General features: G+C 54.5%; 1 protein-coding gene across 1 annotated transcript in view; it reads left to right on the top strand.

Moving 5' to 3' along the window:
* Positions 1–2,021: 2,021 nt before the first annotated feature.
* ZAP70 (zeta-chain (TCR) associated protein kinase 70kDa) overlaps positions 2,022–11,513 on the top strand; it is a 9,721-nt gene continuing 229 nt past the window's right edge. Inside the window, exons 1-12 of the mRNA XM_010140680.1 lie at positions 2,022–2,423; positions 4,122–4,282; positions 4,808–4,946; positions 5,592–5,670; positions 6,398–6,438; positions 7,464–7,512; positions 8,089–8,263; positions 8,932–9,138; positions 9,404–9,596; positions 9,943–10,083; positions 11,045–11,157; positions 11,507–11,513. The exon at positions 11,507–11,513 is cut by the window's right edge and continues 4 nt beyond it. Coding sequence (XP_010138982.1) covers positions 2,022–2,423; positions 4,122–4,282; positions 4,808–4,946; positions 5,592–5,670; positions 6,398–6,438; positions 7,464–7,512; positions 8,089–8,263; positions 8,932–9,138; positions 9,404–9,596; positions 9,943–10,083; positions 11,045–11,157; positions 11,507–11,513 — 1,707 coding nt within the window. The remainder of the gene's footprint in view (positions 2,424–4,121; positions 4,283–4,807; positions 4,947–5,591; positions 5,671–6,397; positions 6,439–7,463; positions 7,513–8,088; positions 8,264–8,931; positions 9,139–9,403; positions 9,597–9,942; positions 10,084–11,044; positions 11,158–11,506) is intronic.

Below are 11,513 nucleotides of genomic sequence, written 5' to 3'. Positions count from 1 at the left end.
GGGTCGGGTTTGAGCTACAGGGTGTTTTCCTTTGCCTTCCGTGTCCCAGACTGGTGGGTCTGCCAAGATCCCACTTTGCTTCATTTGATGAGAGGGGCGTCACAACTTGGGCTTATTTGTGCTGTGCTGATACAGTTTACGCCGTCCCGCTCCCGCACTGCAAATGCCTCTGACAGCTTCCTGTTGTGGTTTCCTGCCTTGACTAAACCCCCTTGCACAGCCTGCTCTCCCTTCCTGTTCTCATCAGGGCCATTGCTGGGCTTCGTGAAGGCAACAAACAGGTTGAGAATCACAGAATCACCTTGTTGGGAGAGACCTTTAAGATCGTCGAGTCCAGTTGTTCCCCCTGCACTGCCAGGGTCCCTGAACCATGTCCCTCAGCAGCACACCCACACGTCTGTTAAACCCCTCCAGGGATGGGGACTCCACCACCCCTGTGGGAGCAGTGGCTGGTTGCCATAAATGCAGCTGCCTGCAGGGCTTTGCTGTCCTGGGCTGTGCAGAGCAGGGTGCACTCAGCAGAACGGTTTCTCCTGACCCCAGTCCCATTCCTGCCTGCACAGGACACACGCCCAGCCGAGCCCTTCCCAGCTCCGCTGGTCCCGGAGGCTGGCAGGAGGCAGCTGAGCGGGCTGGAGCAGGGCTGACCACCAGCCCAGGCACAGCTCCAGCTCAGCCTGAGAGCAGAGGCTCTTTCTGGACCTGCACAGTGGGCTCAACCCATCAGCAAGTGACTTCTCCCGTCATGTTCAGAAAAGAGAGTTACGTTGGGAAGGATCGGGGCACAAACCCAGCGCGCTGCCCAAAGAGCCGGTGTTTTTCTTTACTCCGAATGCGAGTGACACATTAGCGGAAAATGCGGATGCGGGCAAACACTCTGTTTTTTTTGGGGTCAGCATCTGCGCAAGCAAAGATCATGCTCCAGGGAACAAATGAGACCCTTCGAATGTGATAAAGTTTCCATGAATCGCTGGCTTCTCTTTGTGGGTGGGATTTTAGATGATTCGAGAACTGTAGCTCTTTGGCAGAAGGGGCTCTGCAGTGACTCGGGCAGCAGAGCGCCGCTTCTCGCTGGATTCTCGCCGCGAGCTGGTGCTGCAGCAGCACGGCGGTAGGTTCGCTTCTGGTTTTAGGCTTTTTTGAACAGGGATCTCCAGTAAATGCTCACATGTTGCACCTCAACAGAGACAGTGGGATTAAACTCACCTTCGGTGATGGCTGGTCACGTCTGAGCTCCAGCTTTCTCTGGAGCACGCGCACGATGTAGAAATGGGAACTGCCAAGTGGGATCAGAGCATCGGCTGAATTCAGAGACCAGCCAGAGTCAAATTTATCAAGAGACGCGTAAAGGAAAGTTTCTTCACGTTCCCGTCAATTGATGGTTAATGTCTGCCCAGAAGCACTTGGGTTTATCTTCATCTCCGTGTGCTGTGGTCGGTGTAACTCTGCATCTAGACGTTTCTGAGACATTTAATATCCATCTTGTGTTTTAATCTTATTGCATTTAAGATATTGGCCTTATATAACCTCACGGCAAAACTAATTTATTTAGAGAGGTGAAAGAGTTTCCTTGTACTGTGAACAGGACTGGAGAGAAAATGGTAGGAAGTCGAAGCTCAAAACTTCGGGATGGGTGTAATAAGCACGTTTTTGATAGCGAAGGTAATGAACCATTGGAACAATTTGCTGCAGGATTCGGTTCTCTGTTGCTTGAGATGTTTAAATCAAGATTGGATGGATTTTGTTTTACTTTCTAGCTTCATTCAGGATGTTGTAGAGGCATCATTGTGGGATCCTCTGGCTGGGGATAGGAATGTACCCATGGCTACTCTCCGTGCGACGTTTGAAATGACCCTACCGATAGTTAGCCAAGGGCTGAGGGACCTCTAGGCAGAGGAGCCTGAATCCTAATTAAATGTTTTTGCAAAATTATATGTTAATGAAGGATTTTGCTTCTCTCCTCCAGACCAAGCAACTGCAGCGCGTAAGCTGGCCCAAACCGTCCTGGTAAGCGTGGAGAGATGCCGGATGCTGCTGCCCACCTGCCCTTTTACTACGGCAGCATTTCCCGGTCAGAAGCGGAGGAGCACCTCAAGCTGGCGGGGATGTCGGATGGCCTGTTCCTGCTGCGGCAATGCCTGCGCAGCCTGGGCGGGTACGTCCTCTCCATGGTCTACAACCTCCAGTTCTACCATTACGGCATCGAGCGCCAGATGAACGGTACCTACGCCATCGCGGGGGGCAAAGCGCACTGCGGGCCGGAGGAGCTCTGCGAGTTTTACTCCAAGGATGCCGACGGGCTCTGCTGCACCCTCCGCAAGCCCTGCAACCGCCCCAGCGGTGTGGAGCCCCAGGCCGGTGTCTTCGACAACATGAGGAACAATATGGTGCGCGAGTATGTCCGGCAGACGTGGAAACTAGAGGTACTGGCCATCGCTAAGGGTGGTGTGGGGCTGTCGAGGAGGGCTCCAGGGGGGTTGCTGTCGCTTGCTGCCCTGACGACCTCTGTCGCTGTCATCCCCTTTTACAGCATGGTAAAGCAAGTCACAGAATCAGAGAATCATCTGGTTGGAAGAGACCTTTAAGATCACCGAGTCCAACTGTTCACCCTGCACTGCCAGGGTCCCTGAATCACGTCCCTCAGCACCACTTCCACACGTCTGTTAAACCCCTCCAGGGATGGGGACTCCACCACCTCCCTGGGCAGCCTGTTCCAAGGCTTCACAGCCCTCTCTGTAAAGAAATTCTTCCTAATATCCAACCTCAGTCTCTCCCGGCACAACTGAAGGCCGGTTCCTCTCATCCTGTCTCTTGTTCCTGGGAGAAGAGACCGACCCCCATCTCGCTACAACCTCCTGACAGGGAGTTGTGGGGAGCAATAAGGTGTCCTCTGAGCTTCCTCTTCTCCAGGCTGAACCCCCCCAGTTCCCTCAGCCACTCTTGTTCTCTAGACCCTGCCCTTCTCCATGGAGGCTGCTGGCAGTTAGAGCAGCTTCAATCTCCCCCTTTTCCAGTGAAACACCTTCCCGAGCCTTCAGACTCTTCCTCTGAAGAGCTGGTGGTGTGTCTGCTCTGCAGGGACTCACTCGAGAACTCACTGCAAGCAGTTCCCCTGTGCCGTTTGCTCCTCTGCAGCACATGGGACACTCGCTGCCGCTGGACCGGGCTGTCCCTGGGAGGTGCCTGTGTCCCCAGAACACGGTGCTGAAGGTGCAGTGAAACCAGACTTAGAATCTGGCTCAGGTTGTCCTCATCCTGTGAAGCCAGTGGAGGTTTTACCTCTAAGATTGGGGTACTGGGTACTGGATCACGTCTGTCTGTCATTTAAATTTCAAAATAGCTACAGACAGGTTCCTGCATTTTAGTGCAGGCTGGAATATATGTAATATATATACAAGGCAAAACTGTAATTGTCACACTGGCTGCTGCATAATTAATTTCCTTCTGCCTGCTGTCACCTTGATGGTGGCTACTCAGCCTAGTCCTCACATGGCTCCTTATGGAGCTTAAATCTGGCCTGTTTTAGACCAAAAGTTCTCCAGAGAAGGAGGCGTTCGCTGGGTTTCCCCGTGGAGCCGGGCTGGGGACTCTGTGACATAACACAAAGGACATTGCCACCTACTGGCAAATGAAAACCTGCGCTCCTTTATGAAAGGTACGGGGCCAGCAGAATGAGTTTGGGGTCTCCCACATGATTTCCAGACTGCAGCGCTCCTGACAAGTCGAGGTGTCTGGGGACAGTGAGCAGCCAGGCAGGAGATCACCAGAAAGAGGTCCCGCTCTCCCAGGAAGGCGGGGCTGAGGCACCCCTGATGTCAGGAACCCCGTATGCACAGGATGACTCCGTGGGTTGACTCCTCTCTTCCCTCACCAGCGAGTCACTGGACTTCAGCTGGATTCAAGGGATGGGACCAGTTTGGATAAGCAGGAATTCTGTTCTGCAGCAGAACGGAGCTCAACCCACCATTGCTATAGGCACGACTAAGGCCACAGGCACTTCAGTTACGAGACCTTCCGAGTTTGCTGTGTCATCTGCCCAAAAGGGTGCAAAATGAACTGTGCCGAAGCCATGCGACAGTGCAGCAGAGTGGCAGGAGGTCTCACTTCTCACTCTTTTCCAGGGAGATGCCCTCGAACAGGCCATCATAAGCCAGGCTCCACAGGTGGAGAAGCTCATTGCCACCACGGCCCATGAGAGGATGCCCTGGTACCATGGCACCATCACCCGGGAGGAAGCTGAACGGAGACTCTACTCAGGGGCACAACCTGATGGGAAGTTCCTGTGAGTATGAAAACCCCGGCAGATGCTGAGGATCCCTGGACTTTCTTACCATTTCCCCACCTCCACTACCCCGCAGTTACTTGTTTCACATGGCAGATCCTCAATTTCGAGCTTTCTTCATTCCACACGTTTAAATATATCTATTAAATATGCTTGTAAGTGCATGGGATGATATGAGATACAGGGTTCAGTGGGTGGAGACGTGTGACACATCGACAATGTATGGCCAATAAAATACAGGAGAAAGCGTCTGCTCTACACCTCTGCTGACGTGAGACAGCCCTTAATTGAATTATCTCCTGAATGAGTCAAGGAAAGAAAGAATTAGCTGGGGAGGGTGGAGGAGAGGGGCAGGAGACTGAAGGTGACGGGTGGCTCCTCAGCCTCTGCAGAGGGGTGTTGGGAAGGTGACAATTCCAACCACGGAGTGCAGCGTCACCTTACCACGAGTCCACCCAGCAACCCCCCGCCACTGCAGCCACGCTGAAAGCTAGAGCTGCTTTTGATAGTTCTCCTTCCTAACAGGCTGCGAGAAAGGAAGGAAAGCAGCACCTACGCCCTCTCCCTCGTCTACGGCAAGACAGTCTATCACTACCGGATAGACCTGGACAAATCCGGCAAGTACGCCATCCCCGAGGGGACCAAGTTCGACACGCTCTGGCAGGTACCGTGCTGTGGGGCGCTGACCACTCGTGTCCTAACAAAGCAAAGGCACATTTCCCTCCTTACAGCTGCCCGTGCCTTGAGGGGGCAGTTCTATGGCCAGGCTCCCACTTGCAGATGAAATCGGAGCCAGACGGCAGGGGAAGAGAAAGCCTTGTCTCCCTGCAGTCCGTGGCCAGGGGCTGGGCTGGTCGTCTCCAGCCCCAGTCAAGTCCCACTGTGCTTGAACTGGGGGTTGCTGCAGGAAAAAACTGCCTGGGATCCACAGACCTAACTCGGGAGTTCCTCGGAGTAAGCAAAAGGTTTCTGTCAGACTTTATCGAACACAACACGACTTCAAAACCTTTCTGGCTGGGACAACAATCCCATTCCCGGGAAAGTGCCCAGCCCAGCTCTCCGAGTGGAGATTTTCCTTTTGTCTTTCTTGGGTCCTTATCTAACTTCCCAAATTCTTCCCAGCTCTGGCCAATATCCAGATATGCAAGAGCCTAGAGTGCATAGACAGGAGAAGAGAGAAAGAAAGAGGCTGGTCCCTGTCTGCTGTAAATCTGAGAGAAATCATTACCATGAGCCACACAAGTTGCTGGCAAAAAGAAGATTATTTTATCCTCACTGTCACCTCTTTTTCCTCTGATTCCTTTCCCAGCTGGTGGAGTACCTAAAGCTCAAACCAGACGGGCTGATTTTCTACCTGAGGGAAGCCTGTCCCAACCCCAACATGCCAGGTGAGCTGACATCTCTCAGTGCCATCCCTGGCCTCTGGTCACCACCAGAGGGGCCAGTCTGAGCAGTGCCAACCCAAGTCTCCTTTGTGGTGTCCAGCCTTGCTCAGACCACGATGATGAGGGAACGGTGAGGTCTCTGCTCCTCTGGCAGACTGAGCAAGACTCACATCATGTTGTCTGCTGCACGTGGCCACTCTTCAGGCCTGGCCTAGGGTGGCCTAAAGGCAGGAGTGGTGGGGAGAATCAGTGCTCCAAATGATTAGGGGCAAAACAAATGGCTTCTGAAAAATGAGCTGCCTTTTAGGCAGCAGAAAACACGTCCTGCAAGTCTGGCTCCTGGTGGGTCACTTGAGCTGAACACTCAAAACCATGGGTCAATTTGTCCTGGTCCAAGTGTCACAATCGTCACTTCAGAGCCTGCCCCTGGGACCCTCGCTCTCCTGGGCAGGGGGCTCTGCGTTACAGCTCAGCCAGCCCCTGCTCTGGGACTGATGGAGGCTGCGGGGTGCTCCAGTGGGCCCACACCTCCCCTGAGGGCTGGTCTGGGAATAACACCCACATCCAGACATGTTTCCTCACCTTCTTTGGCTAAAGCTGCAGAATCTGTCCTTTGGGGGAGGAGGGGATGAGGTACAGGCACCCACACAGTCCTTCTAGGTCTGATGCTCTGATCCTGCCTGGGGCACAAGCAGACTCTTCATAACAACCTCTCTCTCCTGATTCACAGCATCTGCAGCGCCCGCTCCACCAACCCACCCCTCCGTGAGCGTAAGTTTTGGGAAGGGGCTGTTTTATTGATACCTCAGTGGTTTAATTGTACTGCATTTCAGGCTTGCCGATCAAACTCTGCTCTCCAAACTGCTCTCCTCTGAAACTCAGTAACTCAAGTGGAATATATTAAGCCCAGCTGCAATGTTGTCCCCTTTCCAGCTTGGATGGGGACAAGGCATAGCTGGGCGCAGCCACCATTAGAGCTGAAAATGGTTTCCATTCACACCGCGCTCCCTGCAGCCTGGGGGCCTGTCCTTGGGGACCCTCCTGCCCCCTGCTCTCCTGCCAGGCAGGAGCGAGGAGGACAGGGCTGGATCCTGGGAACGCTCAGCCTTGCTGCTGGACGCTGGCCACCGGCCAGGTCTTTGTGGTCCCTCTGCGTCCCCGGCCTCAGGGAACGTCTGCGCTCAGTCGCTGCTCCGAGTGCCGAGCAGTGTTGAAACCAGTCGGTTTGGGCTGCACCAGCAGCCCATCCCAGAGCCCAGCAAAGGCTAAATAAAGGTCTGAACATTCACCCATCTTCTTAGAGAGCTTTCACAATCCGTGGTGGGTTCCGTGTTGCGAGCTGAGCTGCCTCCAGGCTTCCCTTCGCTCGCTGTCTCAGAGCAAGCTGCAGATGGTGATCCCAGAGACTTGTCACACTGGGATGGGCAACGCAGAGGGGATGGAGAGCTAAACACAGCGCTGTGTGTGTGTCCCTCACCGCTCAGACACACACAGAGCCCTCAGCACCTCACCCTGCCCAGCCCGTGGGGCTCCCGGAGGGTGATGCTTCATGCCGGCTCCACGGCACTGAGTTCCCCCCGGCTCCAATCCCCACAGTGCAGCTGCAGGGCGGCACAGCTGGAGAAGCCAGCTTGGTACCGCTCCAATCTTTTGAGCCCACCCCGGGGCCTTTCAGAAGGAATCACCGGCTGGGGCTCTGCTGGCCTGTGGGGTTCCCTGTCCCTCTCCTCTCCCATTTCAAACTGAAGCATTTTCCCCTGGCTCTTTTATGCACTTTATCCCCATTTCTTTTCCAGAGACACCTGGGACCTCTCAATGCAGATGGATACACACCAGAGCCTGTGGGTGAGCGTCTCGGGAGATAGGACCTGGGGATGCCACAGGAGCCATGGGGGCCACCTGACACATCTAGATCACTTTCTGGTCCAAGAGCCTGCTACAAAGCCTCTTTCTTACAAAGGCACCCAGGAACATCCCAGTCGTTTCAGGGTCCTGAGACAAGAATGTTGCAAAACCGTTTGCCCACACTCTCAGTAAATCAAGTCCTGCCCAATTCCCCATCGTACCCAGTAAATTAAGCCCTGTCCTACTCCACATCTTCCATCCTGCCTACTAAACCCTCCGTGCATTCAGTTATGTTTCATGGGGTGAAGTCATGTGCACACCCAGGTCCTGCCGGGTCCGATATGTGGCGTGGGAATGCTCAGACCTGTCTCCCCACGCTGCCTCCTTCAGCAGCTGTAACTAGGAGAGGCCATGGGTCAAGAAAGGAAGGGAGATGCCCGGGAGGGAGGTTTGAATGCTGGAGCTTGAAGGAGATTGGCCAAGAGACTAGAGAAACCCTTCTCCATCAGGGAGAGAGGGAGGGATGGGGAAGGTCATGTTGTTTATTGTTGTACTGTATCTCTCGGGAAGGTGCAGGAAATTCACGCCTGCTACCCATGGACACCAGCGTCTACGAGAGCCCGTACAGTGACCCTGAGGAACTGAAGGATAAGAAACTTTTCCTGAAGAGGGACCACCTGATGATCGATGAAGTGGAACTGGGGGCAGGAAACTTTGGCTGTGTCAAGAAAGGAGTCTACAAAATGAGGAAGTGAGTGCTGCCCTGAAGGGTGCTGGAGAGGGTGCTCCGGGCTGAGCTCAGCCATGGCCCCAGCTGTCCCGTTTCTAGCTGGATGGACCCTAAAGTGATGATGGGGTGGAAGTATGACAGATACTCTGGAAGGTCAGTGATGACCTTCCACAGACATTCAAGGGCAGCCTCGTTGCCCTGAGCATCACCTACACTGCACGCTCCTGGGTATAAGACTGAAGGCATTTCCTGGGCTCAGAGGAGGTCTCCTGAGATCATCTTGGTCCATGTCAGGCCAAAGGTGTTGGACTGAGATTTGCCATGCTTGGCTCAACATCACAGGTTGTCTGAGTCCACAAAGATGCCCTTGGCCCATGTTGTGCCCGAGTTTCCGCCTTGAAAAATGGCACCAATGATGCAGATCTCAGTGTTAGGTGATGCACCATCAGGCCTATGCATGGTAAATTCTGGCCTACACTTATAAGCGTGAGGGGATCGTTTTCCCTTTGGCCGTCTAGCAGGCCTGGGATACCAGGACTTTGCAGGACTTCGCCAAAACGGAATACCGAGATTGCCATTGAGAGACCAAACAGTACCACACGAGAAGTGATTTGCATTCCTGGCTGTGACACACTGGTCCAGCTGCTGTTCGGTTCATCCCATGTGTGTTCCTCTTGCACCCTGTGCAGGAAGCAGATCGATGTGGCCATAAAGGTACTGAAAAGCAACAACGAGAAAACAGTGAAGGATGAAATGATGAAGGAAGCCCAGATCATGCATCAGCTGGACAACCCCTACATTGTCCGCATGATTGGGGTCTGCGAGGCAGAGTCCCTGATGCTCGTGATGGAGATGGCTTCTGGAGGGCCGCTCAACAAGTTCTTGTCTTCCAAGAAGTGAGTAGTGACTAAAATGTGGCTGGCTGATCTTCTGCTCTTCCCATCAAACTCTCTGCTGCCAGGGCAGCCTGGCTTTGTAGGCGAAGGGAAGCTGAAAACAGCAGACAGGGATGTCTTTGCATGTGAGGCAACAGGGACTGACGCTTCTGGAGCAGAGATGTCCACGTCATTCTCCCTTGCAGCCAGAAATTTTGGAGGGGACCATGGTGTACAGAGTTATGGCAGGTCCCTTATTACTGCATTGTCCCTTCATCTTCCACAGAGACGAGATCGCAGTCAGCAATATTGTGGAGCTGATGCACCAGGTGTCCATGGGCATGAAGTACTTGGAAGAAAAAAACTTTGTCCACAGGGACCTGGCAGCCAGAAATGTCCTGCTGGTCAACCAGCACTATGCCAAGATCAGTGACTTTGGCCTCTCCAAGGCTCTTGGTGCCGACGACAGCTACTACAAGGTCAGTGTAAGCACAGCAGAGGCTCCAGGTAGCTGGCAGGACCTCTTCTGGCTGGAGGTTGCTACCCCCAGAGGCAGGGAGTCTGAGCTCTTCCCTGGAGTCTGCTGCACCACCGCATCGTGCTCCAGCACCCAGGGGTGGCTGAACAGGGCCAAGAAGGCAGCAGGGACTGGGCCAGGGTTTGGGGCTCAGGGCCTTGGGCCTCAAGCTCCCAGCCCAGGGCAAGGGGGCTTTTTCAGCAGCCTGGAGTTTCATCTGACGCAAACATTCGGTGAAGCAGAATTCAGGTTCGGCTCGTGGCAGCCTGTGTCTCAGGCTGGAAATGTTCCTCTTTGCTTTGTTACAGGCCAGGACAGCAGGAAAGTGGCCCTTGAAATGGTACGCCCCAGAGTGCGTCCTCTATCACAAGTTCTCCAGCAAGAGTGATGTATGGAGCTACGGCGTGACCATGTGGGAGGCCTTCAGCTATGGTCAGAAACCGTACAAGGTGAGGCAGAGCCGGGTCCCTCGCGTGGATGCCACAGTCAACACCCCACTCTGTGAGAGCCTGACACACGCTGAAACTGCAATTTGTTTTCCCTCCAGTGGGTGCTCTTCCTGCTGTGGAGCAGAGGGAAAGGAGACAGGCTCACCTCCACTTTAGGAAGGGCACAAATCAGGTTGTTTGGGTCCTGCAGCTCTGTGTTCATGTAAGGGAGAAGAAGTAGAAAACAAACCAAGTTCTTTGGGTTTGAACCAAAGCAGCTCTTCCCTGTGGTCCTGCTGCTCACTTGCAGAGCTGAACACCCAGCTGCTCAGCCATGGCTCCGCCGGTGCCTGCGGCTCCGCCGGTCTCCACTTTAGGAAGGGCACAAATCAGGTTGTTTGGGTCCTGCAGCTCTGTGTTCATGTAAGGGAGAAGAAGTAGAAAACAAACCAAGTTCTTTGGGTTTGAACCAAAGCAGCTCTTCCCTGTGGTCCTGCTGCTCACTTGCAGAGCTGAACACCCAGCTGCTCAGCCATGGCTCCGCCGGTGCCTGCGGCTCCGCCGGTGCCTACGGTGGGCTCTGCAGGATGGGCTGGCCTCAACCCGAGGCACTGGGTGCTGCGGGGTGCTGGGGTTGGACACAGTGGCTGTACGGGGGAGGTTGGTGTGTGGATCCAAAGCATCACCCCAGGCCTGGCTCTGACCTGCCTCTTCTAAGCTCGTTTGAGCGCGTGGCTGCTCAGCCATGGCCCCGCGGGGGCCTGCGGCTCCGCCGGTGCCTACGGTGTGCTCTGCAGGATGGGCTGGCCTCAACCCGAGGCACTGGGTGCTGCGGGGTGCTGGGGTTGGACACAGTGGCTGTACGGGGGAGGTTGGTGTGTGGATCCAAAGCATCACCCCAGGCCTGGCTCTGACCTGCCTCTTCTAAGCTCGTTGCCAGCTCCAAAAACATTAAAGCATTTCCCACTTGATCCCGTCCTAGAAAATGAAAGGTCCCGAGGTCATGAGCTTCATCGAGCAAGGGAAGCGCATGGAGTGCCCCACAGACTGCCCGGCAGAGATGTACATCCTCATGCAGCAGTGCTGGACCTACAAGTAAGGCTTTCACTAGCTCAGCTCCTCGCTGGACGGCAGGTCCAGCACCACAGCTCACACGGCACGTGGTGTCGCCTGCCTTGGGCTCATTCCCCAGTCCGTGAGGAATGGTGCACCTCTTCCTGTATTATCATGCCCTCCTTTCACCTGTACCGGTCCCGGGAGACGGCAGAGCCTCTGTGCCTTTGACCCTCTCCATCCAGAAGTCTCAGCTGCCTTCCTAAGCCCTGGCTGAACTGGGCTGCAGTTTTCTCCCAGCTGCTGCTTTCTCCCAGCTTGGTATCTCCTCGTTGTGTCAGTCCATTTTGCCTTTTCTGTTGACTCTCTTTGTGCCTTTCTGCTCTTACAGATGGGAA

The sequence above is a fragment of the Buceros rhinoceros genome, unplaced genomic scaffold (assembly GCF_000710305.1).
Source record: "Buceros rhinoceros silvestris isolate BGI_N320 unplaced genomic scaffold, ASM71030v1 scaffold14427, whole genome shotgun sequence".
Classification (NCBI taxonomy): Eukaryota; Metazoa; Chordata; class Aves; order Bucerotiformes; family Bucerotidae; genus Buceros; species Buceros rhinoceros.
Note: the sequence above shows the minus strand (reverse complement) of the source record. Positions and strands in the feature narration are given on the sequence as shown.